The 19,600-nt window shown below is 41.0% G+C and overlaps 1 protein-coding gene across 1 annotated transcript in view; it reads left to right on the forward strand.

The window, feature by feature from the left end:
* Nucleotides 1-14,509, forward strand: part of tgfbr2b (transforming growth factor beta receptor 2b) — a 32,513-nt gene extending 18,004 nt beyond the window's left edge. The window contains exons 4-10 of the mRNA XM_046398832.1: nt 2,727-3,022; nt 3,110-3,358; nt 3,469-3,582; nt 4,268-4,405; nt 6,941-7,082; nt 12,961-13,088; nt 13,622-14,509. Of these exons, the coding sequence (XP_046254788.1) occupies nt 2,727-3,022; nt 3,110-3,358; nt 3,469-3,582; nt 4,268-4,405; nt 6,941-7,082; nt 12,961-13,088; nt 13,622-13,882 (1,328 nt within the window). The 3' untranslated portion in view covers nt 13,883-14,509. The remainder of the gene's footprint in view (nt 1-2,726; nt 3,023-3,109; nt 3,359-3,468; nt 3,583-4,267; nt 4,406-6,940; nt 7,083-12,960; nt 13,089-13,621) is intronic.
* The last annotated feature ends 5,091 nt before the right edge of the window (nt 14,510-19,600 follow it).

Genomic DNA, 19,600 nt, shown 5'->3' on the forward strand with positions numbered 1-19,600 from the left:
AAATCTAATTCTAACTGATCTGCAGCTTCCATTTGATACTTCATGGTGTGACCAAGTCAGTTATAAGATATCACGGTCCAAAAGAAAATGTTTGATCAAGTTAACATAAATAATGACATTTTAAGCCTCATTAGAAGTCAGTGAGAACAAACTAGCACAGTGGAGGCCAGTTGGAAGACTGCTTCAGCCTCCCCAGTGGTGGTTAAATGGCTTCCATCTGTCCACCCATCACCTGTTTTGAACATGAAATCATGTCTGGCTCTGTCATTTTCCAATGAAAATACTTCCTTTTTAATGTCCAACAAGTTTGTTATTAACCAAACACTGTGAGGGTCCAAGTTATTAGCAGTTGGTTAGCATTAGCTCATTAAGTCTGTGAGTCAGAGATGGCAGAATCTGAAATCCCTGCATTCACATCCTGAAACACACACACACAAAGATGACGTGTGTAAGCTGCAGGCGAGGATCCCACTATTAGTTTGAATGATGTGTCAAACCTCATTGGACACTGCATTAAAACACTTTGGCATCCTGATTGGAAAAGGCAACATGAGTCTTATTACCAGTTTGTCTTGGCACCGTCGCCCCAATTGGTTGTGTTTCTGCCCTGAATAAACACTCACACACTCTAATCATGGCAGAAAGACGGCATGGAAATAGACCTAAAACCTCAAAAAGCTCCAGGCAGTCTTAAAACCCTTACAGCATACACACATGTACAGACACATGGAATTTAAGAAGCAGTGTCTGACTGTCTGGTTGTCGTATTTTGCAACCCGCTTTTACTACCAGACTTTTGAAGTTCTCTCAAATCTAAAAATTTCTGCGTGTTTAGTATTTTTGATTTATACCATGTGTGGCTTTGCCCAAAGCGATTTCGAAAAAAGATTTACTGCTTTACAATCACACAAACACCACACACACACACACACACACACACACACACACACACACACACACACACACACACACACAAAACTACAAAATGAAGATATTATTCATCCCTCTGTGAATATTTCTACCTTGCATGGCCACACAACACCCTGGTATGTGATGCATTCAAAAACAATGTGCTGCACCCTGATAATAATATTAAATAAATATTAAAATACACGCTGGAATAAAAATAAAATCAAGTGTTGACATGACAAAGTGTTTCATGTTTATTTCACGCAGTAGTTCAGTCTTTGATTCTCTGAGTCATCATGTTGCTGCATCACCGCCTGTAAATGCCTATCCAGCTGCAAGTGGAGTTGTCTGTTGTCACTGTCACAGAACTGACTAAATGCAGTAACAGGATGAGACAATTCAAACTGACGGTGTAGTTTTATGTCAGAAGTTTGTTGTAGACAGGTAGTTATCTGAAAAGGTTTGTGCTCGGCGTATTTAGCTACCAGTGTTTTCAGGTGCGCTAGTCAGTTGCATGGTCCTCTAGACTGCTGCGCAGATATTAAACACACACACACACATTGCACCAACCAATGGACTGGACATGCAAGAGCTTGTGCATCTCATTATCATACTGTACAACTATTAGGATGATGATAAATATGATGAGGAAAATGGGAAGAAGAAATGGGAAAAAGAGAAAAAAAAACTAAGGAGTTAAAATTATGACCAGTGTGTGGAAAGTCTGAATGCAAAGTAGATGCAGGGTGGCGTGACTTCTTCAATGGTCAGTCCTTGGGCTGAGTTCCTCTAGTCTGCCAATGTGACAGCTTCACTCAGGAGGGTAATGTTAGGCCGACTCTGAAAAGGTGCCCAGCCAGAGCAGACCAGGCGAGGCCGGGCCAAGCTGAGGCAGACAGGCTCTGGACTGTTCTCTTGGCTGCCGCTTTGTCCGAGCTGGCAGTCACAGTAAGGAGGTAGTTAAGACTGTAGCTCGTGAAGCTGTAAAGGCTGTGCACAGTGTCAGTATTGTCTGCATTGGTAGCATCCACTGTAGGCCTATGAACTGAGTACACTGTCAGCTCCTATCAGAGATCACATATACATATATACACATATATGTATGTATGTGTTTACCTATGTATATGTATGTATGTATTAGAATCATTGTTAAAATGAATAGAACATGATTTACAGAGAGACTTGTAAGACAGACCTATAGAATGACTTCCCCGTGTGTTGGCTTGTGTTGAACTGTTACTGTGTGAGTAGTGGGAGGAAATTGCAGCTTGCTGCATGCGGCACCCAAAACACACAAATTAAGTTGTGTATTTTTGAAAGACCTGCCTTTATGCCACCATACTTTCTCTTTTTATGTAGAAATGTTGGACTGAGGACAGATGGATCTAAAAGATATTTTTATTGATGCTCAACAAAACCCAGATCATGACATTCTTAATTATTCCTATATAGTAGTTCTCATTGCCATGGGTCTGCCTTTTCAAATTTTTCTTAACTAGTGCTTTATAGCCTACCCATGTTGGTATTTCAGAAACCACTACCTCAGCCCACCTTAGCTTCAGATAGGCAGCGAAACCACTGCATATGCTGCTAGCCAACGTGACAGCAAATTATTACGACTTATGTTTGCAGCTTTCACCACAATCAACACACAAGTATTTTAGCTCAGCCAGAGCCTGGTAGTACCCAAATACAGTTCTGGCATGCCATAAATGCTGTTGGGTTTACACTTTACTAAGTCACTGTTCGCGCTTACTTTATGGGTTGATCTAGTTTTGTAAGTAATCAAACATTAATCCTCTCTCCTCTATTCCAAGTTGTGGATCCTACCCCGGATGATCCGCTGGTGTCTGTGATTCTGGTCAGCCTGCTGCCCCTGATGGTGATGATTGTGGCTGTGGGAATGTTCTACTGCTACAGAGCCTATCAGCAACGCATACTCAACCAAGAGAAGGAGAGCAGCATAAAGAAGCGCAAGCCTAAAGCCGGTGGGCTGGACTGCAGCGACGCCTGTGCCATCATGATGGATGACGACAGGTCAGACAGCAGCTCGACGCACGCCAACAGCCTGAACCACAACACTGAGCCGCTGCCTATAGAGCTGGATCTTCTGGTAAACAGACCTAGAAATATTTTACAGTTATTTTGTGTTATCCTAACATAAACCAAACTAAAATCATCATCTTTGATCCCATCCCAGGTGGGAAAAGGTCGCTTTGCCCAAGTGTACAAGGGTAAGCTGAAGCAGACCACCTCAGACCAGTTTGAAACCGTGGCTGTGAAGATCTTCCCCTATGAAGAGTACGCCTCCTGGAAGAACGAGAAGGATATCTTCTCCAATACAGACCTCCGACATGAAAACATCCTCCACTTCCTGACAGCTGAGGAGAGGAAGGTGGAGAGACAGTACTGGCTCATCACTGCCTTCCATCCCAGAGGAAACCTACAGGTGAGACCGCCACTGTCAGGTAACCCAGCCTGAGTGGGGCAGTATTTCTCCATGTTGTAAATTGCACTTCTCGCAGTAGATAGACTTCACAATCCTTTCATCCCATCCAGGAGCACCTGACACGTAATGTGATCAGCTGGGAGGAGCTGCAGGTGCTGGGAAGCTCTCTGGCCCGGGGTGTCGCCCACCTCCACAGTGACCGCCTACCCTGTGGACGCCCTAAGGTGGGACTCGGGGAATGTGCCAACAGAGCTAAAAATCGAATAATATTAATCATAATCATTGAGAAAATAGAAAGAAATAGCATACATCACATACGGAAAGTATTTGTTTATTGTATTAATAATAAGATTAGACGAAAATCTAAATCCTCACTGGTAACCCTGAGAATGTAAAGTCATCAGTGTTTGACAGAACAAACATACTGGTTATTTTCCTATTCTTCAAACTCTGCCGGTCATAGAATTAAAAATATAAAACTTTTAACTCAGGGAAAGAATGTGAGGGCTTTAAAGGGTGTGTCCTCTTGGGATCTTCCAGCTATTGGTTCTCATGATCTTATGTGCCTAGCTGAATCTGAAGATGGTCCTGAAGGAAGTCTTGTGGTGGGTCTAAACAGAAATAAGTTCATCCTATTGGGAATTTTTATTCAGATCATTTCATGGTAATCTTCCCACTTAATTCTGATTTTCTGTGGTCTTCAAACCAGAAAACCTGTGGTTTAGAAGGAATTAGTGATTTACCACGCTGACCTCTGATAAATTGTCTTCAGATATAATTTGTATATAAATTATGTGGTTGCAAGTCTAAGTGATCTAAGTTTTCATGTTTTACCATTTATCTGCTTTGATGTTTTGTAATTTTAACCTGACCTTTATTATTTCTCCTGTACTTCTGTTGCACCTGAAGGTGGCCATAGTCCACCGAGACCTGAAGAGCTCCAACATCCTGGTGAAGAACGACTTGACGTGCTGCCTGTGTGACTTTGGATTAGGACTCCGTCTGGACAGCAGCCTGTCTGTGGATGACCTTGCCAACAGTGGACAGGTCAGTTAAAGTCTCTTTTAGTTGCTTTTTCTGACTTCATAGTTTTTTTCCTTTTTTTACCAAATAGTAATTTATTCAGAGACTAAGTCTGTATTTGTGTGCTGTTGTTGTGTTACACAGATTTGTCCTGTTTGTCGGACAAATCAAAAGATTGTGATCTGCAATAATTACAGTATTTTATCAAATGTTATTATTGTTAGGTAAAAATTTAATCTGACGTAACTAGTACTCCACTAACAAGTATAACGTTTCCCTCTGAGGTGTGGTGGAGTAGGAGCATAAAGTAGGAGAAAATTGAAATACTCAAGTAAATTACCTAAAAAGTTGAACTCAAGTCTCTTGCCTTTCCTGGGACATTTCCCTGTTGATTTTGACTAACAGTGGTTACAAACCTGTAAGAGCTACTGTCAGGTGTTTAATATGTTGCTACAAGTTGTGGGGTTTGAGGAATTAAGGCTTATTATCTGTTGTTATGGGAATTCTCTCTGTTTGCCATCAAAGCTGCGCATTAAGACAGCTCAGGTGAGATATGCGATACGTGTTTGTTTTGCCTTCCTCAATCTAAGTCCCTCTGTGCGTTCGCGTGCTTTGTTCAGATACACCTCATTTGCTGGCAGACGGAATGTGACAGACAGGGAATCAGCGGATGAAGGGAGAGGTTGTTGTGACATGCAGGCTGCTCACGGTCGTTTTCGGCTCATTCCCAGCCTGTCAGTGTGACTTCGTCCTTCGTGTTTGTGATTTATGGTTCACTGGCTAGAAATGTAGCAGGGACAGGTGAGAGGGTGTCAGCTTACTTGTTAAACAGAAACATGTGACACACCCCCACCACCGCCCATACATGCTACTCCCTGTTCACGCACATATGCACACATACAGTTTATACAAACTCAGAAAAATACCTGGCTGTGATTCATATCACTGTTTGCTGTCAGCCAGTTTTTTTTTTCTTTTTTTGTTAGTAGCCAAATATGCACTGAGATGCTACACTTAAACGCTCTCATCATTTTATCCATTCAAATGTTCAAATGATGACATTGTGTTCCATTCACAATGGGAAGCTGGAAATTCCCAACCAGTAGGTTGTAATTATAACCTCTCTGTGTGTTCATGCAGTCCGGCTTGGAAAAATCTGTGAATAAACATGGGCAGCTTCTAAATTTTCTTTACCTTGCAAATGTATTCCACACACATGTTATGTCAACAATATTTTGCAAAATAGCCAGCAAGCTCGATGGACTTTGTGTGTTTAACCACAGGGGTATTTTGCTTAAGAGTTAATCAAGCTTCAGAGTTCTTTGAGGCAGCAGAGAAGGCGATGCCATGAAGGAAATACACTTATTTTAGTTTCCTATTCAGTCATGAGGGATCATTATGTAACAGCTTCCTGGTTGGAGGACTGATACTGATTCATGCAAAAACTTAACTTGGCAAAATCAGAAAGACTTGTAGCTCAGCTTGACTTGAACATCAATAAATGCATATTTTTCCTCTTACATGTAGCACTTACTTATGCATCCAGACTGTTTTGTGCAGTTAAACATTATGAGCAGATGAAGTCCAATAGCAGATGATACAGGCACAGTAGGAGTACAGTCATTTTAAAGTCATGTTAAAAATAGCATCAGTGTTGACCGTGTTGCGTCTCAATAAGCTGTTTCTTAATGCTTAAATTAGTGTCAGGAACTCTCTAATTGATTGTCGTTCTGAATTCCATTGAGTAGCTCTGTTTGCAGTAGATTGAAAGTTGAAACCAGGCAGAGGAGGAGCTAAAGCATGCTTAATCCTGTAATCTGGGCAGGCATTTTTGTATTTGATGAGGATTTTCCAGCTAAGCACATTATATTGTACTTCTTTAGAGTATGGCAATGATGGAGGCTGAATTTCTTCTTGTTTAAGGTTTAAAGTGCTTGTTTGTATAATGATGCCAGTGTGTTTTATTTATGACTTGGAAAACAATGACTTTTTCCTAGAACTCCCATCAAGATTTTCCATAAACGCTCTTAGTGTAATTTCAGGTGTAACATTAAGAAAGTAAGTTCAACTGTACTCAGTGCAGTAGCTGAAGTGTGTAATTTGAATAACAAGAAAATAATCCATGTCGCCAGTGTAGCTGTCCAATTTCCAGGAATGAATGAAACCAACAACTGAGCTGCAACTGAGATTGAGTGGGGGGGGGGGGGTAAAAAAAATAATTCTCCTGCAGATGATGTGTGAGATGATGTGAGTGGTGTGCTACAATCAGAGGGAGATATTTCTGTAATTTAATTCAAATCTACTTGATTTAAAGGGATGGTTCACCCCAAATCAAAAAAACATATTTTTTCCTCTTACATGTAGTGCTGTTTATCTTTGGTTTGGGCTGAGCCACTGAGTTTTTGAGATATCGTTGTAGAGATGTCTGCCTTCCATGTATTTTGGATTTTAGGGTGAGCTGTCCCTTTAACATCAAAAACAAGATGTTTTCCTGTGATCAGAATATACGTGTGTATGTGTTTACTTGTGTTAACCCCTTCTGGTGTCCCTGCACTGCAGGTGGGTACGGCACGTTACATGGCTCCAGAGGTTCTGGAGGCCCGACTGAATCTGGAGAGCATGGAGTCCTTCAAACAGACCGACATTTACTCCATGGCCCTTGTGCTTTGGGAGATGACGTCGAGGTGTGAAGCTATTGGAGGTTAGTGTTTGCACACACACCCCACATAATTAGTAATTACGTGTTTCAGGCAGTGGGAAATATGATGTAACACACAACAAATGCTATCAAGTCTAAGTGTCAACAGTGATAGCACTTTATGAGTTCCGGGTTATCACAACAAGCTTGGCAGACAAGCTGGTTGGTTGTCATCGTGTTGGACTTCATCAGTCCTCACATGTAGCAGTGGAGCCAGCATGTGAAGCCATGTGTCACATCTGTAATGTAATGTTAGAAATGTGACTGCTTAAACTCTACTTCAGTTAATGTTCTTCATTTTGATAATCAACCAACTAAATAATAATAGAAAAAAAATCTAGGTCAGCTGACTTTGGCCTCTTACTTTGCACCAGCACAGTGGTTCTGGCTCTAAATGTATGTGTGTCTTAGCATAATGCTATACATTTTTGTAAGAAAGTATAATCTCACATATTGCCAGTGGTTTTCAAAGTGGGTTCTGAGGATCCATGGAAAAAAGAACTCAGTATACTGAAATAGCCAGCCAGTCAAACTCAAATGTTGTTGATCTTATCCTTATTGTCTTCCCCCTTATTGCTTCAGCAGTGAAACCTTGACTAACAGTTGGACTGGCATTGCTGGCCATCTTGCCAATGGCTTTAGGCTCACTAAGCTCAGGTGACTGACTGTAATGGTGCAAATGAATAATTTGGTATTTTATAAAACATTTGGCTGCATCAGTCTCAAGGGACTCTAGCCTCTTCTCTTTCAGGATTTCAGCACCACTTTCACATTTGTTCTCTTAGTGGTTGCCCATCTTGCTTCACCGCACTTTTTATCCACATATCACCACCAAACAGAGATGGGAAAGGGAGGGGGGCGGCACCCTGCCAAAGGTAACAGACTGGGAGAGAGAGACTGACAGATAATAACAGTAATATCCAGCTAAAGTGGGTCATCACTTGCTAGGGTCAGCCTTGTATATTTTGCACTGAATCAGTCCTGCATGTTGAGCAGCCAGATGGCCAGTCCAGTTATTGCCTTCAGTGTTAACACATCTCCACCGAGGAGATGTAGGATTTTGTTTCTATGTCATTTATAAAACAAAGGTTATCAAGGAAAAAACTTTAGGTACATCATCTTGTCTGTTATGACCTTGATGATATAGAAATACATGTCTGGATATGTGCTGTGGAACCAGTGTTGGCATTTAGAAGAAATCCTTTTTCCTCATCTATCCTAATTATCATACATGTGTTTGATTGGTTCATATATGCCTACTGACCACATGCACTGACAGTGTGTACCTGTTGTATGCTTGTGTTTGTGTGTGTGTGTGTGTGTCTGTGACCTACATAGTGCTGAATGGAGGTTCAGGTTAGTGTTTCCTGTTATGCAGTTACTGGGGGTTTGTGTGTCAACAGAGAGTCTGATGGTCGTGTCTGTCGGACTGCATGTCGACCTCAGCTCCAGGTCTGCAGCAGGAATTTGAGGAATGTCTGATATGTGAGGGAGACAATCTGAACTCTGCTATTGCCCTTCTTTGGGCAGGAAATCAGGCAGAGCAGGAACGGTTACTGTACCTGTTTCAACTGGCAGTCAAAGTGTGTGTGTGTGTGCGTGCAGAGTGTGTGTGTGTTTTGGTCCCTTACTGTTTGCAGTGTGCCACAATGGGATAGTTTCACTGTCAATATGGAGATGACAAACGGCTGTAGCCAGTAACTCCTTCACAGTATGCCATGTGAGTGTTTAATTAAAATCATCTTGAAAAATCCAGACCTATTTTTCAACTGTAAAACCAGAAAAAAAAAACACACTTTGGAAAATTTGCCTCACTTCCCAAAAATGTCTCCAGTCAAAGGTGTTTAAAACTCAAATTGGATCTCAAATAGATAGAAGTACACACACAAACAACCTAATCTCCTGGGAGTAGAGAGGGAGTCTCTCCCCGCCGCCTCCTACTCTCCACCTACGGGGTTTTTCGAGACAGTCTGAGACATTTAGAACTGGACAGTCACATTCCAACATGTGTGTGTTTGTCTGTGTGTTTATTTCAGAGAGGTACATAGAAACAGAGGAGGAGAGATGAAGCTCCTAGACAGATGTCCTTATGTAGCCCTGTGTGTATGTCTCAATCTGGGTTTTTACGTGTGTGTGTGTGTATGTGTGTTTCTTGTGTCTCCACCCCGACAACAGGGGATAGAATAGAGGATAGAAATACTACCCTGCTGGCGTTGTTGTTGTGGTCAGTTATAGTACATTCTCTGTGTCGCTGAGCATTTTATTTACATATCCTGAATTAGCCTGCAGGGTGCGGCAGGCCCTCCATGTTCTGTCTGAGCTGAGGGTTACGCAGGGTAATGGAGCGCGGCAAAGAGTTTTCACTGTGCCAAGCAAAAGGCTTCTGGTACATGAAGGGAGACAGCCTTAGCCGGTGAGGGGGTGATGGTTGTACCCTTCTGGTGTGAAGTTGAGGAGCAGGATACAGTTCAGATCACTCTCTTGCAGAGAGGAAGAGGAGAAGTTAGGCAACTGGGGCAATTAGTTTAGCTTAGCGTAGAAACTGAAAGCAGGGGGAAATCGCTGGCTCTGCCCTGTCAAATGTTCGAAACTACGCCTACCAGTGGGTCTAAAGCTTATTAATTATTTAACAGATTGGTTGTGTCTATTTTTTTTCAATCCAAAATCACTATGTTTAGTAGAAAATATAAAATTCAAGAAACTGATACAAAGCAAACATGTTATGCAGAGATTATGAGCAGTTAAAGCACAGAACGTATAATCATTAGCAGATGATGGCGCATGCAGATAGCCTGCATGATAACTGATTTCCTATCGCTCAAGTTTATGTATAAAAAAATGGAAGTTGTGGAGTCACTCACATTGTTGAGTTATTTTCAGACCTTCCCCAAACAAATGGAGGTAGATTCCCCTGCATGCAGAAAAGCTGCTTAATGTAGCCTTTCAAAGCTCTGTCAAAACACCTTAAGCTTTCACAGCGCCTTGATGTAGTAGCCATAAACGTGCCGCAGCAATTAAGACCACAACTTGTTTTTGGAGTTGGGCAGATGCTTTGTTTGGATGGAATTTGTTTTAATGAGAGGGTCTGCAGTTTATGCAGGTTCATTTCTACTAGGTGTAGTTTGTACTGCATCAGTGTGGGATCAGTTTCAGGTTATACGCCTGTTGAGAGACTAAGTTCTCTTGAATGCCAAACATGGAGTTTTGTTTCTTTCAAGATAGCAGAGCCCAGACAGCCTCAGAGGTTTCTGCTAACCTCCAGGCCACAAAGTTTTCAGACAGATAATCTGAAAAGGAAACTGGCGTAAACCGCTTTCCGCCCCTTAGACTGGATATACCAGGGCTTTAACCACGGGCCCCAGACAGTGAGGGGAAAGTGAGACCGAGGCTCTGGTTGCAGTCTGTTGTGAAATCTGTTCTCAAACCAAGGATGAAAATCTTCTCATAGCTTTCAGATGTCCAGAGCTGCCGTACTGAAGCAGACTGCATTTCTCTTAAAGAGTGTCTGCTTCTCTAATGTCCCAGATATCATTAAGAAACATGAGGACAAGGGTAAAGGAGCCAAATCACCATAATTGTGAAATTAAACCTTTTTACACTCAGTCATGTGTTGATGTTTAGAAATAATTTCACTTCTTTTTATTTCTGTTTTCAGCTTTCTCATTTTAGGCCAGCTTGCTCTCTGCTGTTCTATGAATCAGAATCAGAATCAGAATTCCTTTATTTATCCTATCCTATATTTTATTTATATATTCCCTATATCCAGTCCAGGAAAATGTGTGGTATTTATACCACTATAGCAGGACATCTAAACAGCAGAGAGCTGAGGACAATACCAGCCTTGGCATAAATAACCTGCAGGGGATTGGGACAACAGGTCCTATTTTAAAATACTAAAAACGGGGGAAGTTCCTCATGTCAAAAACAGGAAGTGTGGGCCTGTAGAGTCAGCGTCTCTGCATACAGTCCTAATCCAAGCTCTCCAACTTCCTGTCCAGTGGTTACACTCCAACCTCCCCTATCCCCGTGTCTGCAAACACAGAGGCAGAGACCACAGGGACCTAACTTAAATGAAACTTTTCCTAGATTTCATCATACCATACCATGATTTGCAGCTTCCAAATTTGTCTGTAGTCTGCAGAGAATATCTTCACAATGTTCATTCATGCTCTGTAATTGCTTTGCAGTTTTTGATCATATTACAAGATGTTTATCAGCAGGTGGACTTGATCCAGTCAGTCAAAGAGCTTTGCACAGTCAGTACTAGGTAGTCCATCCACACCCAAAACAAGGCAGACTAAATTTTAAACCTAAATATCATCTCACTCGTAATTAATCAAATACAGTTTTTGCATTGTACTACAGGATCATTCACATTCAACAGGTGAAAAAACCAAAAGCTCAACCGACATGCCGTGACTGAACAGTCACTGTTTCAGCTCCATTTCAACAAGGAAATCTCCATCTGCTGATGAAGGCCATGTGATATGGAAAGCTTGAGACCAGCATCTAAATGAACCATGTGGTTATATGATTGCTGTTTCAAAGGTCATTGTATGTGTTAACCTTTCTGATATGCGGCTGAGTGGTGCACAGATGGGTGGACCAGAGCACTCCTTAAGATAGATAGATATATAGATAGACTTTATTTGTCATCCAGGCTACACACCATGCAGTACACATCAGAATGAGATTTCATTGCACTGACTCAAAAGTGCAGAACAACAGGGGATATAAATAGATTAAAAAAACAATGTATAAAAAAAAATACATGAAAGGCATAAAATAGATTGCACAGGAGTAGTTTGTGAACTTCATACACTCTAGTATACAGAGCAGTCTGGGGAACTGTCCAATCTGAGTGTGTGTGTACTCATGTAAGTAACTTTGTTGTAGAGTAGACTACTTTTGCTGCATTGGTGATTGACCTTGACATTAAATTCATTTTAGTGAACATGCCCAGAGAAAAGCTCAGATGTTGCCAAATGAATCACACCTAAGAAACTTAATAACACTGTGAATAACACTCGCTGTCTGCAATGAAGGACTTAGAAACTGACAAATGTAGGAGGAATTACATAGAACAAGGTGCTTATGGTGTTTGGTAAATAGGCGTATGATATTCTGGCTCAGATGGGTAAAGGAAGATGACTTTGCAGCAACTAGTGTCTCATTTCACAGCAACTGTGAGATCCTGAAAGCCTTCTTTTTGTAGCTGAAGACAGACTGCAGCTGTTGTGAGTTCAGTTTCATGAGGTCTGGACCCGATCCCAGAACTTTGTTTTTCATTTTTCATGGTTTCAGCGTTATGCTCTTTCTCCCTGCTAGGTCTTCAACATGGAATAGTAAGAAAAAACAAAAAAAAACAAGACAGATTGTGATTTTGGTGTCCTAGTCGGTCTGAGGTTGCGACTAATTGCTTGTTAGCGGAAATCCATTTGTTGTTTTTAGACTCATTGTCCAAATGCCAGAGCGAGCACTTTCCCTCCCATGGAGACATCATAAAAGATATTTTATTTCCTGCCGTCAGCGTTATTGGTGCCAGTGTACAAAGCTGACAGCTCGAGTGAAAGAGCTCAGTGGTTGGAAGAGAATGACCTCATACCAGGCACTTTCTAATCACAGTCACTCAAAAAGCCACCTGTTTAACTCTGTCTTTCCCTTTTACATTTTTTTCATGTGTCATAAAATGTTTGTTTTGTGTTCATGCAGAAGTTGGCCAACTCGTTTGTATCTTGTTCTCATTACATACATGCCAGGAGGTGTTGCAAATGCTAGAAAATGATGGCACAGGCAGCATGTTTCCTGCACTTGAGACTTGAGACATTTGAGATGATGATTTGCAGTTTATATATGAACCGTGGGCTGTTTGTGCTTGCAGAGGTGAAGGAGTATGAGCCTGCATATGGCTCTAAAGGGCGAGAGCACCCCTGTGTGGAGAGCATGAAGGACAATGTGCTGAGAGATCGACGAAGACCCGAGATCCCCGACACCTGGCTCAGGCATCAGGTCAGACATGCACCCTGCTGCTATACTCAAGTAACATTTCCATGCATACATTATTTGAGCGCTGCCATCTTGTGCTGACGTAGTCATTCAGAGCCTACAACTGGCCAGTAGTGTGCGAGTTCCCACCCATACACTGGCCTGAACCAAAACTTATTTGATATGTATATTGGGTTTTTAGTCAATCTAAACATGCAGGCAGCAACTAATCTTTAACAATCTGTTTTATTGTTAAAGTATATTTTATGTTGTTGTTTATTGTAAAATCTTATCAGATAAATAACTAGCACATAATTCAAGTTGTTGGTGAAGTGTAGTCCACAAATACCTATAAAAGGAACGGATGGTGAAATGACAGACAACACACAGCCTGGTTGTTCTAGCACATGATCTGTCAGCATGCATGGCCCAGCAGAGCAGTAGTGTATGTGTTTAAGTATTAAATTGTTATATTGTATTAACATAACTTGAGGTTGGTTGCTGCTAACTTTACCGAAACACAGTCTCACATCTCTTTTCCCTTCCTCAATCTGCAGGGTGTGGCTGTGATCTGCGCCACCATCATGGAATGCTGGGACCATGACCCCGAGGCCCGACTCACCGCCCACTGCATTGCCGAACGCATCTCCGCCATGGAGGATGAGATGGACAAACTGTCCAGCCGCAGCTCCTCAGCAGAGAAAATCCCAGAGGAGCTGAAGATCCCCATAGAGGTGGAGATCCCGGAGGAGATGGTGAAAATCACAGAAATACAGGACATCATAGCCGTGGACTGCTCCGTGAGCGACGAGAAGTGAGAGGAAGCTCTGCATTCTCAAGGACTCCATGGGACATCTTTCAACAGGGGCACTTATTCTACTTTGATCTGATGGGAGAAAGTGATGACCAGGAGTTGAGCTCCTGCGTCCCCAGACTTTGAGTTGAGTCACAGTGTCATGTCTAATTCTAGCTCAGCAAAGAGGGACTCTTGGTGATGCTTTCAGACTTCTTCCACTTCTGCAATGAAACAACTTGCCTTAATAAGCTGAAAAGCAAAAGAGCCAAAAAGCCAAAGTTAACTGGAAGCTTCCAAAATGTGCTGAGCGTGGAGACAGTATTTTGTAAAGAGTCAGACAGGCTTCTCTCTCTTTATGAAAAATTAACAGGGCAATACCTATTAAACCAAAGACATCTGATGTGCACTTTACAATGTAATACTTACGCATTACAGCTTTGTTGCCATTTTCATATGTTCTTGTATTTTAACATGTTGGAGTTAAGGTGAGTTTTTGCCTAAAAGTGCCTTTGTGCGTCTGACTTTGAGCCAGCAGAGATGTCACCTTAACACTAACAGTGCTGTGGACTCCATCCCTGTGTGTGTGTGTGTGTGTGTGTGTGTATGTGTGTGTGTGTGTGTGTGTGTGTGTGTGTGTGTGTGCATAAACAAGCACAATAAGAAAATAACTGTACATAAGAGACAAATCAGCCAAAAGGGAAAGTAATCCTACTACTTATATTTGAATGCAGATATTAAAAGACTTCATAGAGATGTATTTTTAAAACCATTTTGTGTTTTCTGTCTATATCAACAGAAAACTGAGGGGAATGCCAAAGATCTTTTACCCTGCCTTACACACAGTATGTGTTATGTAAAATATTGTAAAGCTTTTATGAATTAAAGATATTTCTATATACTGAGACTCTTCTTCTTCATCATCATCTCTTCTTACTCATTCTGTAATTCAGCAAAACCTGGGAGCCAGATTTGAGATACTGTGGACTTTTATTAACTTGTGGTACTGGGCAGATAAAGTAAGTTTAACTTTTCTGCCAAACTTGGCTGCCTGCTGCTGCTAAAAGCAGATGAGGATGCTGAACAAAACCAAAACAGTAAAACTGCAAGGCTGGAAAACCAAAACAGTAAGCTGAAAAATGGCAAAAATCTCTTTCACAACTAAAGAGTGTGGTCATAATGTTTTGTGGATTTCTTTTCACGTGACTTTTTTTCTGCCATTGGTCAGAAAATAATGGTTAGTGTAGCTTTAAGAGAGCTCTGAAGGTCTTTAAAGTTGTGTCATACATGGCTGCAGTACGGAGACAGAGTGAGACATATTTTGCAATATCTGGACAATAAATCATTGTTCGTGGCTAACATTAGGCATTTTGTTGAATTTAGAGGATGTATTTTTAGCCTACTATTTGCAGCTGTTGTTTTCACGTAAGCACATTTGATAGGATCAACAAGTTATCTTTACAAGAATACTGAGGGAAACCACTGACAAAGCTGGCAATGATTGTGTTTGCAATCACGCCCCATGCTTTGTAACTGTTAAACTGTTATACATGACTCCGGCTGCTACTTGCTGTTACTTTCACATATTAAATAACTGCTGTTGGACAAATAAAATCAACTTTTCAAAATTATTTTTACACAACCATATAACAGTGAGTAAATTATGAGTTTTTTAGTTAAAGGGATAGTTTCTTTATGTTTCAGGCCATTCTAACTATAAGTGTAAATCTTAGATTGTTGATAAATATGATGCTTCGTCTCGTCCTGTAACATTGAACCTCCAATCTTGCTTTGACTTCACCTGCATTGTCCAGTTCCTCTGTTGTCGTCTGTCTTACATTACGTTCCCTGTTTTACTCATTCCTCAGCTTATTTTACTTCTGCCTCTTTATTTATATTCAGCCTCGCCTTAATTCTTTTTTAGCCTCTTTTCCCTTTTTCTTCACACTCCATCTAGTTTTTCTGCTTTTTCCACATCATTCCTCTCTATAGGAATGCTATAGGAAGTGCACCACCCCAGCCTGCTGTCCACATGTTGTCCACATACTAGAAATGATGCCAGAATCATTCACTAGTAAGAAATAAAACACTATACGGGGTGAGCTCGAGGTGAAGAAGCTACACTTGGGCAAGTAACAGATTACAGCAGTCTAATGAAATGTTTTTACTTCTTTGGAAGAGTTACTTGATCCTTTGTAGACTGAGACATATTTTTGGAGTTACTGATGCACATTCCAGTTATGACATGGTCATGTAGGTACAAGAGCTTTAGAGTAGTAATTTTTTGAGATTGTGATTTTCAACTGAAGTCATCTGTAAGTACATAAAAAGTGTCATAGGTTAGATACTGTACGTTCAATGTCGTCTGCACTCACGTTTCACTAAAAAAACATTTTAAAGCTGCACAGTGCAGACTCACACATCAGCAGGAGGAGGCAGGTGAAAAATCTGAACTTGAGATAGAATATAAACAACATATTATTTTAAAGTGTTTAGAGCCCCTGCACACCTGACACTCACCTGACACACTGATGATTTCAGTTGTTTCCTTCAATCAGACCTCTTCTCAGGATGTGTACACTTTTTGGAGAAGGACAATGTACATATTCATAATTCCTGTTGGTACATGGAGGCTGGTGATCTCACACGACTTCCAACATAACTAACATGGGCAGGGGTCTCATCAGCCATGACTGAAAACACCGGCCCTTGACATATTTTTATTGTTTTGATGGTTTTTGCTTAAGTCTCATGTCAAGTCAATTCTTAAAATTGCTGTTATTTACTTGGTATTTACTTTGATCTCCACCAAGTCCGAAGGGGAAAATCTGGCTCTTTAGTCCCCACAGGCTCCACTGCGTTCTTTGTCTGCTTTTTGTTGCTGGACAGGTAGTACATATGGATTCACATTTTGACTGTGAATAGCTTTTCACTGTTGATGAAATCCATGCTATGACAGAGATCGAACTAAAGCCGTAAACTGAAACACCCAAACAATGAGCTCAAAGATGATAAAATGCTCCTTAGAACTGAAAAGAACTGATTAACAATACACCCAGTCAGTCAGTCAGTGAGAGACTGGATGTGCTTCCATGCTGGCGGTGGTCCTTTACCCTGAGAAAACCCTAAAAAAACATCCGCAACAGAAACAGGCACTGGTCTGCAAAGAGTAGGGTGCTCAGGATCAATTGAATGGAGTAACCCTTTTATTGAGAGTGTGGTGTGTTGTGTGGAAATGCTTGTAGTGTAATGAGTGGTGAGTCTCAGACAGTGTGTGTGTGTGTGTGTGTGTGTGTGTGTGTGTGTGTGTGTGTGTGTGTGTGTGTGTGTGGTGCAGACATTCCATTGCAGACCAGAGTTTGTACCAAATGTAATGACAGGACTGCTGGACCCAAGAACCAGCTCTGGTATAGGGCACCACGCACACACACACACACACACACACACACACACACACACACTGCTCTTCTCTTCTTCCTCTCATGTTCCCTTCCTTCTCTGGCTCTCTCTTGTTCTTTCCATTTTAAAGCCCCACTTCTCCTCATGGTAGTCTTTGTTGGTGTATTACTGGCATCAGTGACTCAGGGGCAAACATCCAGTCCAGAGTCCAGAATTAACTCCTGGCCTCTTTTCTATTCTTTTATAGACATCAGTAGTGCTGCAGTGTTTTGTATATATTCCAGAGGCCTCTCCCTGTCCACTGTCTGTGTTAGAAGCACTAGTCTGGATCAGTCGTTCTCCAACATTAAATGTTATTTTGCAAATTATTTCCAGGTGTGATGCACCTGTCAGGCAAAGACAGAGGATAAAAGACTTCAACTTCATTTTTCCATCTAGTGTTTATACAGGGAACCAAAATATTGTAGGTTCATCCAAGTTAGATTTTTTTTGCTCTCTATTCAGGGTGTAATCACTAAAACAGGAACAATTCCTGCCATGGTATTATTTTACTGCAGTCTGTGGTGAAAACAAATGTTCTGTATACTTTAATGACTTCCACTAGTTTTCCAATACCTCATCAATGTAGGGTTGGGAAAAGAATGTGCCTGCCCCCTAGTGGACAAAACACAGACAGCAATCAGACTTTGACTAATGGTCTTTTTTGCAGCATACATTGATTTTCAGTGAAAATGCTGCCTCAGTGTTTCAGTTGGAAAATATTGTTCATTCCTGCTGCCTGTGATTTGACATCTCAAATGTACCTCAGCATTTGTAATTCTTAAGCTTAAAGAATTCTTTTGCTACAGCTATATAAAGGTCCAATATCCAGCTTCAGTCTGCAGCTATTTAAAACACAGGCATGGTTTAGATTGCTTACTATTTATTTTTTTTTATTTATTTGATATTTATCTATTTTCCAAAATGTGCTTACAGGTAGAGATCGGTAAGAGCGGGACACTGATTGATTATAACTTGATAATTTAACATATATTAAAGTACATGTGTAATGTGTTTGCAGGTAGGTGTAATGCAATTTACTTAAAGGCTTAAAAACCTGATGTTCAGATAATGCAAATGTGTTTTCATTTAAAGTAAGGTCTATGTATATGGAATGTGCAGTTTATACGTGTATTACACTGCAAAGACAGCATTTTTCTGGGAATCATGGACACAGTACAGTCCTCACAGTAGCTGGAGACAGCAGCTACTGTTTCGGTCAACACAGCTGTTATAATTTTGGCAGGGACTCCAAATCCACTTGAGTTAGAATGATTTTTAAAACATTATCCAACAATATCTATGATATTCATATTTATTGGAGTGGACAGCTCCTAAGACTTTGTAGCTCTGTAGTCTTCACCGTTTCCTGGTCACAGGAAGAACAACAACCTCTCCACTCGTCTCCTCTGGACAGTCAGGTCTGTCTGTGCAGGAATAGCTCTGCTGCCACCTGGTCTTCACTCAGTCTCACCTGGTCAGTTTTCTCTGCAGTTTTGTGTCTGAAGTATGTTGCCACAATCTGTTGAGGGCTGCACAGGTTTTCATTTGATTCTGGTATTTTGTTACTTGTGTACAATAATAATTGTATTTTTGTTTTACATTTATCATAATTTGGTTTAGCCTAATGTTCTGAGTGGTTGTGTCCTGGAATGGTGGACAGTTTGGCCAGCCTCAGAGGACATTTGCCTTTGTAGGTTCATCTCCCGGCAACATAGTGCTTTGTGAGCAAAGGAGAGTGGGTCAGTTGTTTTAATATGATTCCAGAATAAGGGTTGTTTTGGAATATTCAATAGCAGAGGATATCAGACAAAATCCGCTCTGCATGCAAATCCGATCTCTTCTCTGTACCTGGAGGATACATGGTTCAGTGATTAAGAATATTTGGAGCCGAGTTCTAATTGGTAGTTCAGTGTTTATTGACTTCTTGATGGCATAGAAAGCCTTTTTGCTTTCTCTTTTCAATCATTCACTCCAAGGCAAAATTTTCTCTGTTTGAAATTTTTAGTCCTAAATATGACTGAGGATTTGTTTGTTTCCAAATGAGAAACTGGTATTGTTTCTCTGAAGTCTGGAAAATGAGCAGCTTGGTTTTGGTTGACTGTCAGGTTCAACAGTATTTTTGCAATTCTGATAAGCGCTGCTCTCCACTTCTCTCTGTCTCTCACTTTCGCAAATTCACTTTCAAATAGTTGTAATAGGATGGCCATGACAAACACACTGCCAAAGAACTGTCCAATTAATGGATATTAACAGCATAAAGAATATTTAAATTTACTTTACGTACACAATGAACGTTGTACAA

The sequence above is a fragment of the Scatophagus argus genome, chromosome 9 (assembly GCF_020382885.2).
Source record: "Scatophagus argus isolate fScaArg1 chromosome 9, fScaArg1.pri, whole genome shotgun sequence".
Classification (NCBI taxonomy): domain Eukaryota; kingdom Metazoa; phylum Chordata; class Actinopteri; family Scatophagidae; genus Scatophagus; species Scatophagus argus.